At 42.0% G+C, this 12958-nt stretch overlaps 2 protein-coding genes across 6 annotated transcripts; one reads left to right on the plus strand and one right to left on the minus strand.

Moving 5' to 3' along the window:
- Positions 1 to 1995: 1995 nt before the first annotated feature.
- LOC146983062 (BUB3-interacting and GLEBS motif-containing protein ZNF207-like) lies at positions 1996 to 7863 on the minus strand. Of its 4 annotated transcripts, XM_085784415.1 has the most exons (12): positions 7677 to 7863; positions 6979 to 7105; positions 6742 to 6880; positions 6477 to 6659; positions 6247 to 6322; positions 5693 to 5763; positions 5413 to 5567; positions 5105 to 5197; positions 3932 to 4159; positions 3548 to 3683; positions 2563 to 2750; positions 1996 to 2301 (listed from the first exon to the last, which is right to left on the minus strand). In XM_085784415.1, the coding sequence occupies exons 1-11, from the start codon at positions 7715 to 7717 to the stop codon at positions 2587 to 2589; spliced, it is 1413 nt and encodes a 470-aa protein (XP_085640541.1). In that variant the 5' UTR covers positions 7718 to 7863; the 3' UTR covers positions 1996 to 2301; positions 2563 to 2586. The 4 variants fall into 4 exon arrangements, with proteins under 4 accessions (XP_085640541.1, XP_085640543.1, XP_085640540.1 ...); XM_085784417.1 differs by lacking the exon at positions 5105 to 5197; XM_085784414.1 differs by having other exon boundaries at positions 1996 to 2750.
- A 426-nt stretch (positions 7864 to 8289) lies between these two features.
- c8h17orf75 (chromosome 8 C17orf75 homolog) lies at positions 8290 to 12888 on the plus strand. Of its 2 annotated transcripts, XM_085784418.1 has the most exons (10): positions 8290 to 8642; positions 9015 to 9089; positions 9554 to 9679; positions 9775 to 9903; positions 10065 to 10125; positions 10220 to 10339; positions 10829 to 10893; positions 10976 to 11115; positions 11216 to 11319; positions 11665 to 12888. In XM_085784418.1, the coding sequence occupies exons 1-10, from the start codon at positions 8500 to 8502 to the stop codon at positions 11878 to 11880; spliced, it is 1179 nt and encodes a 392-aa protein (XP_085640544.1). In that variant the 5' UTR covers positions 8290 to 8499; the 3' UTR covers positions 11881 to 12888. The 2 variants fall into 2 exon arrangements, with proteins under 2 accessions (XP_085640544.1, XP_085640545.1); XM_085784419.1 differs by lacking the exon at positions 9015 to 9089.
- The last annotated feature ends 70 nt before the right edge of the window (positions 12889 to 12958 follow it).

The following is a 12958-nucleotide window of genomic DNA, read 5'->3' on the forward strand; positions in this document are numbered from 1 at the left end:
ATGATGTAAACATATGTAAAATATTCACAGTTGCACCAAAGTATGTTGATACTGCTGCTCATATTTGATAGAAGCTGAAAAATTGCATTGCACATGAAGGTAGTAACTATGATTTTTTTCCTGTAATTTTATAGGATCATAATGAAAGATTGGCTGCCATCAGTGTACAGTGCTTTTGAAGTGTTAAAGGCTTATTTTGTGTTATTCAATCAAAAATCTTGCTTTAATGTATACAAGAAACTGAAACAGGCGGGCGGAAATGAAAAGTATAGCAGTGGTACTTACAGCTTTAACTAACCTGTTAATGCCAGAGATTCTCCTTCATGTAAGTAGTTAAATTCAAAAGATCAAGTGAGGAAAGCTGATGAAACAAATGGAATTAGGTGGTGAAGCCATTTTGCAAGCATCTTTTTCATCACAAATCTCCCAACACACATTTGATGTACTTATGGCTGAAGGTGACAGACTGCAAACACATGTGGCAGTCTAACAAACACTTTGACTTTTGACCAAGCCATCATTATGAATCGGTTAACTGCAGTGGACTGTAGGACTAGTTAATATCAAAAGGAATGAGGAATTGAGTTTCATTTAAAAGCTCTATACTTTCAGTGGAGAGCTGATAAATGAAAACAGAGCTTCCTGATGCTCTTACCAGTAAATAATGGAAGATACAGTTTCAATGGCACATAAAAGCTTAAAGGGATAGTTCACCCTAGAATGATATTTCGCTCATTATCTACTCACCCTCATGTTGACTAAGGGCTGAAAGAATTTTCAGAGTCCACCGTCCCTTCTCTGAGTTACAGGGGGTCTTGGCGTAGCAGTGCATTTCAATGCAACGGTTGCAAAGGGACACCAGAGCTCTTCGTAAAAAAACACACACAAAAAAACATCCAAATACCTCCATGATGCTCGTATGTAATGTCCGTCTTGTGCTGAAGCCCCAAATTGCGTAATTGTCCCGAAAAAAATTAAATAAGTCCACATTCCAAGCATGTTTGTAGCATTAGCTCCTAGTGTTGTTGTCCGGTCTTCCGCTGCCAGCGCGCATGCGCAAGGTTCGCACTGATACTGAGACCGACTGAGACTCGAGTCGGTCTCAGTGCGAACCTTGCGCAGACACTAGGAGCTAATGCTACAAACATGCTTGGAATGTGGACTTATTTAATTTTTTTCGGGACAATTACGCAATTTGGGGCTTCAGCACAAGACGGACATTACATACGAGCATCATGGAGGTATTTGGATGTTTTTTGTGTGTGTTTTTTTACGAAGAGCTCTGGTGTCCCTTTGCTACCGTGGCATTGAAATGCACTGCTACGCCAAGACCCCCTGTAACTCAGAGAAGGGACGGTGGACTCTGAAAATTCTTCCAGCCCTTAGTCAACATGAGGGTGAGTAGATAATGAGCGAAATATCATTCTAGGGTGAACTATCTCTTTAACAAGTGAGAATTAAATCCACATGAGCTAACATGCCTGAAGGAAATGTTGCCTAAACGCAAGAGCACAAACAAGGGCCTTCACCAAACTTGCTACAAGTTTGGGGACATAAAGATCCAACAGCATGGAAGCTGTGAGGGCCCCTGGTAATGAATGAGAAGACAGAAAATGGTGAGACTTGCCTCGGGCTGAAACAGGGCTACACTGAGACAGGGCCTCAGCCAGTCCCCCATGGCATTGCTACAGGGAGAAGAGAAATCTGGGTTTTAACACTGCAGCCACCAGCAACCCCGAAGTTATGCAGCTGTACAGTGCACTCAGTGTGTCAAAGGCCAGTCTGCCAGTGCCATGTACAGAGCATCCATGAAAGAAATTCAACATAAGTCACAAAAACATTTCACATTTTCATTTCAACTCATTTAAAGCATTTCTGTTATTGGTTGTCAGTGTTTGCCTTAGAGACAATAAACAGTCAACAGTTTATTACTGTAGTACAAACCTGCTGTGACGTCTCTTTTCCCACTAATGTCCCGCAAAGAAGAGTCCTCAATTTTTGCCACATTTTATTACAGTACAGTTTTACAACAATACACATACCATTTCATCTATTTATGGTTTAAGGGGTTTCTCTTCATTAAATTATTAACACAAAACACAATAAACAGTAACTTGAAGCCCTCACCAAACAAAGTTGGGGACATGAAGTCCAACAGCACTATGTGCTGTGAAGGCCTCACTGTGTAGCTTAGAACAGAAATGTATTTACAAAACTTGCCTTTATCAAGGGTGGGTACTGCCCATGTAACTCCAGCGCCTTCACAACACTACGAACCATATCTATTACACTTCTATACACCTAAATGAAACATGAGAAGGAAAAAAAGCCACAGGACAGAAATGGTTTGAGACAACAGTAGATAGTCTTGGTTAGGTACATTGTAAATACTTCCCATGCGCTCTGTGATGCATTTATAGCTCTTTTTTTTTCTTTTTTACTGTTTATTCAGTGTCTCTTTCCTCATAGCTCAGTAGTAGAATAAACAGTGCATCCTGGTACTATAATACTGGTTTGTCTACTAGCAGCTGAGGACATTAGAAAAGGGTTGAGTGTCCAAACCTATAGAAGACAGGAAGGCAGGCTTCAGTAGCGGCCTCCAGGAGACATGACAGGGGGGCGCATACCCATGGACGGCCGCGGAGGGGCCCCCTGGTACCCTGGGGGAACCACATGAGGGGCCTGTCCATACGGAGGCATCCCTCCTGGTATATAGCCTGGCATCCCCTGTGGTGGACTACCATACTGGCCTGCAACAACATGCATTTGTTGGCTTTTTAAGCAGCATTTGCAATATACATATGGCTACTGTTTCATTACAAGGCTAAGGTCGCTTTCACACCAGAGCAAACAAGCCTGAAAACGTGGGTCTCGGTTCGTATGCAGTGTGACCAAATGTAGAAAGTGTTGTAATATACAGTGAATCTATACACAGTGTGTCTGTGTAACGTTAGTAACGCAAACACCTCGTAGTCCGTCATTGACCATATTTTCATCCGGTGCTGTTTTTCTTTCATTTTCTCATTGTAAGAGTGAAATGCTCTCTGCCTGGCTGCCTAACCTGATGGTCAGGCTTGCTGAGCCATGTGCATTTGATAAGTAAAAAAAACCAAATGCAATCCTCAAAGCAGATAATAAGGAGGTAGCTGTGGTTCTATGAATGACGGTCGGCGTGTGGCATATGTTAAATAAAACAGCTAATTGAACGTGCTGCTTCATGTTTGCTGTTTGTTTTTGCTGGTCAGAAGGGAGGGATTTTCCCTGCAAATTAGCCCAATCGACGAGCACCCTTTTCAACTGCATGATGTTATTTAGAAAGTTTGATACGCTTCAGAAATGGCAGTGTGAAAGCAGAACCGAACCAAGTGATAAATGCAACAATGTTACGACTTTCAGCTACCCAATCGAACCGAGTCCTCTTGGTCAGGTGTGAAAACCACCTGAGAGTCTTTATCCAAACAAGCAGCTCTCTGAGTGTTCATGTCAAACAACAGTTCCAAACTAACTTCAAGCCTTAAAATGTAAAGATGTTTTCTGGTGTATATACCTGGTAAAGGATGCCTCATGTTCGGCTGAGGAGCCATCATGCCTCCTACAGGGCCCATTGATGGGTCTGCAGCGGTGGCTTGGCCTTGGCGGGACATAGTGCGCTGGTACCTGGGCAACTGCGCCCGCAACTCCTCCTACAGGACACAGAGAGCAGAAACAAAGGGAAAACGATTTGAGTGAAATTCTATGATTCAACCTGGAGTCAGAGGTTAATTTTAAAAAAAGATTAATCCATCAATTTTTATTTCAGAAAACTCAAAGAAAACTTTGAAGTTGTGATATTGACTTGCTATGATTAACACTCAAGCTCTGTAACTACTTACTGTAAAAAAAACAAAAAAAAAAAACAATATAAAGAGGCAGTTCCAGCTGGGCTACTTACCAGTGAGATATCCTCATCAGGATGGATCAACTTACTAGTTGCACTGGAGGTGGTGAGGGTGGCAGGCTTACTGGTCACAGTAGAGGGAGGTCTGGAGACTGTACTGCTGCCACCATTGGGGCTGGCTACAGCTGCAGTGGCCTGAGTGTAGGCCGGGAATGTGGGCTTGGAGAGGTCAGAGGAGGTAGAGGGGGGAGGGTGGGGGGACCCTGACACTGTCTGCTGACTCTGAGGGGGGAGAAAAGGAAAACACATCACACTCTGCTGAAAGGCATTTGCATTTTCACCTGGGGATTAATTTAGTCATACTTTGAGGTTACTCTGAATTAAGTTGATATTTGGCTCTATTTAGGATCGAATAATAATAGGGTTGGCATCTTCAATATTTGAACACAGGGTTAAGATACACCTTTTTGTTTCTATGTGCTGAGAGTTTACCACATTATTCAGTAAATTTCTTCATTCATGGGGCTCAAAGAACTCAAGTACACTTGAGCAATATATCTTTCAAGACCTTTACTGGAGAAACAGAGAAATTGGGATCATTGGGTTATTTAACCTGTATCTACATCATTTTCCAAAGGCTTTACTTAAATTCCTTTTTTTTTTCATTTTCCACTGTACTCTGTTTTTGTTAGTGAATCAATCAACATGAGAGGAATTTTACAGCCCTCTCATATCTGTTTCTTTACCAGGCTATCATCACTTCACCTTTGCATATGTTGATGCCAAGTTGTTGATGAGCCTGTTATTGCACACATAGGAGAGTAACCTGGTAATGCATGACCAAAGTAAAACCAATTTCTTCAAACCTGCGAGAAAACAAATCCAAAAGAGCATGCGGTACTACATTGCTTGACGGCAGCCCAAAAAGCCCATTTTACAAATCTGCAGAACTTAGTAGGTTTTTTATTCTTTTGCACTGACCAAGCTAAATTTCAAATAGCATTTTATAAATGCAGATTTGTAGCAAAAAAAGCAAATAAATGTCACTAAAATTACAAAGCAAGTAGTATTTTCTATCAACACAAATAATCAATCTCTTGCTAAAAATGCTTTGGCAAATAAAAGAGAATGAATCTGCCCAAATACACCACAGATGCAAATTATACACAACTGTGTGCATGTCAATTGTAAAGCTGCAGGGTGCAGAGCAGGCAGACAGCTGCGTACTTGTGATGTGATAGAGAACAGAGCTTTAGGGGAGGCGGACTCTGAGTCTGCACTTGACGACCCTGCACTTGTACTTGCAACCCGACTGCCCATCTGTAGCACAGGAAAAAAAGTAAAGATAGGAAATGTAAATTAAAAAAATAAAAATAAAAACTTTCTGGATAAAGTCTCCTTTACTTCAACCTATGTGAGGAAAGACAGCTACTCAAACATCCCATACTCATCAGGAGAAGATAATGTTCTGCTCCGTCAAAGTGCTGAGGGAGATGGACATTGTGCAGGGGTAAATGATGTCATAAACACTCTACCTGTCCGGCGCTGGGGAACAGCGGTTTGGTGACATCGGGTTGTGCTGAGGGGACAGTGGCAGCAGGAACAACAGGTCTGGTCAGCATGTTTACAGAAGGGGGGACCTGAGCCAAGTGAGCGATGCCCGGGCGGTGGCCCACTGGAGGGGGCATGCCTAACACCAGCAGAACAAATCCATTATACAAAGTGAAACACGGAGACAAAGTGTCACAGCAGCAATGACACAACATATGTGTCATGTACAACACGAGTTGTAAGTGCTACAATGCTATTGGTTACCTGGTGGCACGCCTGGCATCATTGGAGGCATCCCTGGGCCTGGAGGCATCATCCCACCCATTGGGATCATCCTAAATATGAGAGAAAAGATGTGCTTTAAAAACACAATTAAAGGAACTTGGGTCAGGATTTGTGGAAAAAATACAAGTGCATTTTAATGTTACTCCGACATTTTTGGAGAAGTGCAGAGCCACCTGTGGGAGCAGCAGTCTGCTGAGCTCATGGGCCGGTCAACCTGCGTCGTCATCCCGGGGAGGAAACAAGCTGAGTAACTTATCCACATGTCTTTAGAGGTTTACCGACGGCTGGTCAAGTTCTTTTTAGAAGATAAATGTTGGTCTCATTGATGAAATATAACAACTGTGGCAGCCACATTAGTTTGTTTGAATGTAACGTGAAGCTTCAGGTGTACTGGATAGAAGAGCAGAGGTCAGGGCTCTGCACACAACGGCCGTTGTGTCATTAATGAGTCTTATTTCTTGGTCCTGCCCAAGTTCCTATGAGTGGATATGGGATTGATTTTTTAAAAGATAATCTTGAACAATGACATTTACCCTGGAGGCATTCCCGGCATTACGGGAGGCATTCCTGGCATCAGTGGTGGCACACCTGGCATCATTGGGGGAATTCCTAAAACAAGAAAATTCATTTTTAATGCAAACCCGTACAACAGTGTTTGTTTCTACCTTCACAGAACTAATAAAGGCCAGTGCAGTGTTATTTCAGATTAATTCAACAGCTGTTTTTTTTGTTGTTGTAATGTAAGATGCATACTGTTTTGTACCTGAGTAGCTGCCTGGTGGTATCCCAGGAGCACCAGAGCCAGGAGGCATTCCCGGCTGTGTGATAGGGGGGATGTAGCCAGCCTGGGGTTGACCTGCAGTCGGCTGCTGGAAGGAGGGTCCTGGTTCATCATCGTCATCATACTCATCGGAGTCATCTTGGTTCTGCTTTTTCTTCTGAGTTTCTGAAAATTTAGTTTTACAATCAGTCTCTAGGACAAGCAAAATCAAGACGGTACGTACGCTACTGTACTTCATTGCTGAAACCTTGATTCTTTTGTTCGAGCACTCTTCTTCTCTCTTCCATGTCTTTCTCTGGAATACCTTCCATGCCATATATCTCTAGTTCAATATCTGTCCTCCCAGGTATTGCATTAGGAACTCCATCAATCGTCTCTTTATGTACCTACAAGAGAAGTGATACAGAATTAGATGTTATAATGGTTTGTTAAAAATCAGTCCATTTGATTTAATAAATCTGATTTTCATCATATGTTTCCTCACCTGCATGCAGTGGATTGCGAGCCCGGGTCCAGTGTACAGCTTTTTATGACAGATGTGACACTTGAAATGTTTGGCCTTCTGATGCTGAATGAGAATCTTTTCATCATCAAAGTCTCTGTTACAGTACCTGAGATCATGGTTTAGGAAACTGTTTTAGTCCCATCAGTACCATGCAGACCATGTGTGGATTTGTTTTGCTTTTTTCAGGATGTGCCATTTGTGTACAAGAGACACCTGGCCAAGACAGCAGACATGCAAACCCACATCGTGTCAAAATAAAGCATAAAACACAAAATATCACATACATGACAGCAACTGTTAACACTCACTGTAATGTGTCGTGCAGCTGCTCACACAAAAACATCTTGCTAACAGTAGCATCACATCACAGATTTCAAGGAGCAACGCCACCTGCTCCCTAATATCCTGTAACTATGACGGTACAGTATTTAAATAGAGACTGGTAATTCAACTTCGGCTCAACTAAACCCACAGTAAGTTATACGTCGGCCATGTTGGCTATATTTCGAGTTTGCATACACACATTATTATTTCTAATATTGTTGGAGCCTCAAATGAGCTTACAGCCGATGCTATCTTAGTAAACAACAGATAACGATGTCGAAAGCATAAACATGATAAGAACAAGGCAGCGTTATAGTAGCAGGTGTAACACGAGAACACAAGGAAAAGGATACCAACACCATGGTTTCATTTGCTTTTTCTTCTTTCTTCCCATGGTTAGTGATATTTCAGCTCAACGCCTGATGATCCCGACAAACAACAGTTAACGACGGCGGAGGAAATAACAACGGCTGCCCGGAAGGAAGATGGCGGCGGTCCTGGTTCTCCAAAAGCCAAGAGTAGTCTAGTATCTTTGTAAAAAAGCCTGCTAAGCATTAAGCCCCGGTGCGTCCTCTAGTGGTTAGTGTAAATTACTTCTGTAAGCTTTTATTTTTGATTTTAGATGCCAGCAGGCACACCACCTGACATTGACATTAGACTGTTGGGTCTTTTATTTTTAAACCTTGTTGTCATGACAGCGAGTGAGTGTCGTGCCAAGGTACTTATCCCCGATAGGAAGTGTAGAGAAAGCAGTTTGCTGCTTGATAGAACTTGTTAAACCACTTTCTTCAAGACTATTCATTGTACAGATCTATATCCATCCAGTCCGTGTTAGTATCTGTCTCTTTCGTGAAATCTTTTTAGTTCAGGTCAGGAGGACACCCGTGGGATGTCACGTTTGTCCCGGAACGGGAGTCAGAAATCCCATGTCACAGTCGGACATATTTCCACAGGCTCACAGCGGACATGCGCAGTCGGCACCTAGACGAAATAACAGATAACCAGACTCCCAGCAGTTCTCCATATGCGAGTTTATCCATTTTAATTATAGCAAACGTAGATCCTAACCTCGGTCATCCTCATCTACCAGCATAACACAGCACAGACAGTTAAAACTACAGCTCGTCTTGTGTCAGTGTTTGCGGCTGTGAGCTCTCTCCGTGCAGCAGCGGGACCATGTTTACCTCCCAGACCTCGTCCTTCCAGGATTCAATTGACGTGGAGGAGAAAGATGACTTTGACAGCGAAGAAATTACTGGATACAGCCAGAAAGTCCAGCTCAACTGCTACTACACCATATATCTTTATCAAGGCACAAGGTAATGGGCGATATTACTCACCCTTGTTGTTTCTGTTTTGGTCAGCTGTTCTTGCCCTAGGATGATACATGGGACATTTGTATTGTATTTAACTTGCTAATTATTACCATTTATTGCAGGATTATTTCCTTTTATAAGTTTTTTTTACAAGTCAAGACACAAATATGATTTTTCCTTCTGAATGCAACCTGGAAAAGTAATCCTTGGGGTGTGTGAACATAGGTTTTTCAGTATCAGTGTGTGAATTATTATGCAGTCTGTGATCCGAGTCACCTGTTCTTGAGCCTGATGACAGTGACGCTCAAGCAGGTAAAACACCAGACATGTCCATTAAACTAACCAGGTGATAAGTGAAACTGTTAATTGTCTTAGATCTGAGGCTTCTGGGGAAAATGTGGCATGGAACCAGAGAAGAGCAGACTCCACAACCAGTCACGATGACTTTAGGTAACGAAGGAGCCATCCATCTACCCTCTCCTTGCTTTCAGTGGTCGTCTCTCTCTCTTTGGCTTTCTCCTGTTGTGCATTGGTGTATCCACGCGCCACCACCGGAAATTCAATCAACATGGAATCAATTCTGTTTTCATTTGTGACTGCGTTCTGATCGATCATCGCTGTACTGCTGAGTTACATTGCCTTTAGGTCTCTCCTAGTCTCAATCACATGGTGTTGAGTTGACAAAATGCAAATGAATTCTTCTGCACAGTATTGTAGAGCAATGTATTTAAACACGTTCTTGAGAAAAGGCACAGTTACAGCCATGTGACTCAGATGTGTGTTGTGTTGGATGTGGCTTATGGTCATCAGCTTTCTCCATCTCTTCACCATTGACTTGAGTGGCTTCCAAATTTCTCATCGCCCAAACACTGGCAGCTTGTGCCCCATACTGACTTCTCTGCCTTTGCCCACAGCCTGACATTGATTGACAGCAGCCTGCCATCAGAGGCCGAGCCCGAGCTGCGAACCTACATTTCGAGGAGGCTGAGTAAAGGAGCCCTGCTCGGAGGAATGGGCAACATCGCCACTGTGGAACTCAGGTTATCATTTGACATATTCCCCAACAACTTTTTATCCAAATACAAACAGAATAAGTTGAAAAAACATAAATGTGTTGCTGATTTATTCTTTGTAGTATCCCAGAGGAGGCGGTTGGCTGCTACTGCTGCCTCCTGGAGCAGGAAAGGTCTCCTGAACAGCCTGATGCTGATGGCAATGGATATGTCATCTGCTTCATGGGTGGCTCTGAAAAAGGACTGAACTTATATCCTTTGCAAAATGTTGTCAGCTGCAGTTATACACACCATCCAAAGCCCTCGGGCATTCATTTTATACGTCTTTTCCTGCATTGTCCTAGTGCTTCCACATAATTGAATCTATGCACAGAGAAGCAACTAACAGTTCTAATGCCTTAACACAACATACATTTAGATTAGAGCTTGATAAATACGTCCAAGGCCTACACAGCAGCCTGCAAACCCCAGAGGTAAGAGAATATAATATATAACAGTGCAATGAAGTTGTAGCTTCGTTTTGACATTACTAATGCAAAATTGCTTTTTCCTTTGTGGGTGTGTTAGCTGCAGAACCTTGAGACGGAGGTGCGTCCCTATCTGAGCCGGTGGTATGAGGAGTCTGTGATGCACATTTACAGAGTGGTGCAGCTGGTCCAGGGCAACATCAGCTTCTTGTTGCACGCCGTGAGTCATTTTTTACCACTAGAGTTTTCCCTAAAAAGAAAAAGCTTTTTGAAGATAATGAAATTTAGATACATTAAATAATGACTGGAAAAGCACCCGCACGTCTCAATCTGTGCAATATTCACTTCATAATGTATACATCAATAAATGGATATTACACAAATTGGAGTGCGCATTTCATATCAGGTCACATCAAGAGTCTGCCATTATAACCATAACCACAAACCCTTCCCTTCTGCCAGCTCATGTAGAAAAACAATTGTGTAAATTGTCATTGTTGACTGTGAATGTCAGTTCCTCTGTAATAGGACTATTTAATTAGTAGGAGGATCTTGGTTAGACAAAATCTTATGTATGAAAAAAATAAAGGTGGGGCAGAGGGTAATCCATATTTTAATGTAGTCATTACAAAACTGCAGCCCTATTGATATATATTGTTATTACTTTGTCCATGACAATTCATTTAATCTTCCGAATTTTTGCATACAGGCTCTGAGTCACACACACATGGACGTCACAAATTCAGATGAGAGGACGAAGGCCGATGTGTCCAGGTGAGTCAGGTGCCATTGTCTGTAATTACACAACTGTATGTGTTATTTCCAGCTGTTAAATGTTTCTTGTTTTCTGCACCAGGTTCATTAAAGCAGCCAGTTTGCAAGGTCTGTCTCAGCAGGACACCACAACAGCTTCACTGTGCAAGGCGATCTCAGAGGACACACAGTCTGACCTGATTATAGACTGCTCCACCAGCCCGCCCACGCTCTCTAACACTGGTAAGCCGTGTTCCATGACACGCACTTGCTGAAGAAAAAAAATTGTTTCTCTCTAATGTCCGAGTGCTTGAAGTCTAATAACGATGTTTTCTCACTCCAGTCAGTAATCGTTTCTGTGATGACTGGATACAGGCGTTTCTAAATGGTGCAGAGCGTTGTAATCCCTTCCTGCTCAGGCAGATTCTGGAGAACTTCAAACTTAAGGTAGCAAAACCTACACTCATCGATTAAGCTTATGGTATTGCTATTATTGATTGAATGATTAATCAGTAAAAGAAAAAAAAAAGAAAAGAAAAGTGCAGAACATATTTTCTTACAACTTCAGCTTCACTTGTGCCAGGTCATACACCCCTCTCTCTGCCCTTGTTTCCTCTCTCTCTCTCCCTCTACAGTGTAAAGTCTACACTGTCAACAATCAATTTAATGCAAAAACAGCTCTTATTTCCTCCTGCCAGATAACAGCATGTAACATGTCTATTTCATCTCAGTCGCTTCCTTTTTTTTTAACTTGATGTTTTCTCCATGTCAACCACAACTCGCCCTCCGTAGGCCATCCAGGACATGAACAGCCTGAAGCGCTTTGTGCGGCAGGCAGAGATGAGTCACTACGCCCTCTTTCGCTGCTGCCAGTTCCTACAGGGCTGCGGAAATGGGGATGTGTTGCTGCAGAACGCCAGGGCGGAGCACAGCGACCTGCCCGAAGCCTGCAGCATCATCACTGTCCTGGAGGAGTTCCTCAGGGAACAATCCCAAGCCCAGGCTTGATTGCTGATACTCTTAACACTTAACTCGTATCATTCTAAAACTAAGCACTACATCCCATTTCCAACACCAGACTGCCAGATATAATTTGGCAGAGGGACATAGTTTAATTTGCCAGCTGTAATGGCTTCTGTCACTGCTGCAGCTTCATGACCAGAAGTGGGTGGTGGTCAGATCTGGAATATGTACTGTAAAACACTGACAACTTACACTCAGCTTTTCTCAGCAAAGGTGTCTTTTTGGGGCTAATCATGGGTAGTGAATCAGTAACACAATTGCATTGGTCTTAATAATTATAGTTAGTTGTTAATAGAACTGTAAGGAAAAGAGTTCAGTTAAGGTGAATTACAGTTTAACGAGTCAGCAGGAAGATCAGTTTAGATCTACTTGTATAGAGGCACTTTCTCAGTCTTTTCCTTTTTTGTGTCACAATACTATGAACCAAATATAATTACAAATGTTTTGCTAACTGACAATGATCACAACACAGAATTGATCCAAACTAAAGCTTCAGCTCATTGGAGTGTATTTATCTTTTGTTAATTCGAGGTTCATATATTCTTGTATAATTGTTTTGCATTTTTTTGTAATTGTACTGATTTTCTTCAGTGAAAAAACATATTGAGAATGCACAAATCACTTTTATGCATTGCTTGTTACAAAGGCCTGGTTCTGCTTACAATTCGACCCAGTAATTGCACTACTATATATATTTGTCGAATGAATACTGCTACTTTATGTAGCCTACTGTGCGTGCTATATGTATATCAAGTGATATTAGATATCTGTTTAATTCTTCTCTGGGAATGCAGTATTGTAGATGTAGTGTAATGTTTGGATATAATGTGTACATTAGAGCAAATTATTTTTTGTTTACAAACATCTTCACAACCTTCACCAGCTCAAGAGTTCATAAGAAATTAACGGGCACTATGTGACCAGTCACTCACTTCACTGACTTAATATCTGTGTAGTTTAAAAGGTTCTGAAATATTAATACCCGCAGAAAAATCTTCTAAATAGAAGAAATTAAAATAAATAGAATAATAATAAAAAAAGAAGATGATATATGAGAGTGCCC

Source organism: Trachurus japonicus, chromosome 8 (genome assembly GCF_045865225.1).
Source record: "Trachurus japonicus isolate A0001 chromosome 8, Traja_1.0".
NCBI classification, from domain to species: Eukaryota; Metazoa; Chordata; class Actinopteri; order Carangiformes; family Carangidae; genus Trachurus; species Trachurus japonicus.

Excerpts from the sequence above, each read along its gene's own strand:
- LOC146983062 (XM_085784415.1), bottom strand. The coding sequence starts at position 7,717 with ATGGGAAGAAAGAAGAAAAAGCAAATGAAACCATGGTGTTG. Across the intron at positions 5,568-5,692 it reads GATGCCAGGCGTGCCACCAG|GCATGCCCCCTCCAGTGGGC; the intron begins GTAACCAATAGC and ends TGCTGGTGTTAG. Across the intron at positions 2,751-3,547 it reads CATGAGGCATCCTTTACCAG|GCCAGTATGGTAGTCCACCA; the intron begins GTATATACACCA and ends ATGTTGTTGCAG.
- c8h17orf75 (XM_085784418.1), top strand. The coding sequence starts at position 8,500 with ATGTTTACCTCCCAGACCTCGTCCTTCCAGGATTCAATTGACGTGGAG. Across the intron at positions 10,340-10,828 it reads TCAGCTTCTTGTTGCACGCC|GCTCTGAGTCACACACACAT; the intron begins GTGAGTCATTTT and ends TTTTGCATACAG. Across the intron at positions 11,320-11,664 it reads TGGAGAACTTCAAACTTAAG|GCCATCCAGGACATGAACAG; the intron begins GTAGCAAAACCT and ends CGCCCTCCGTAG.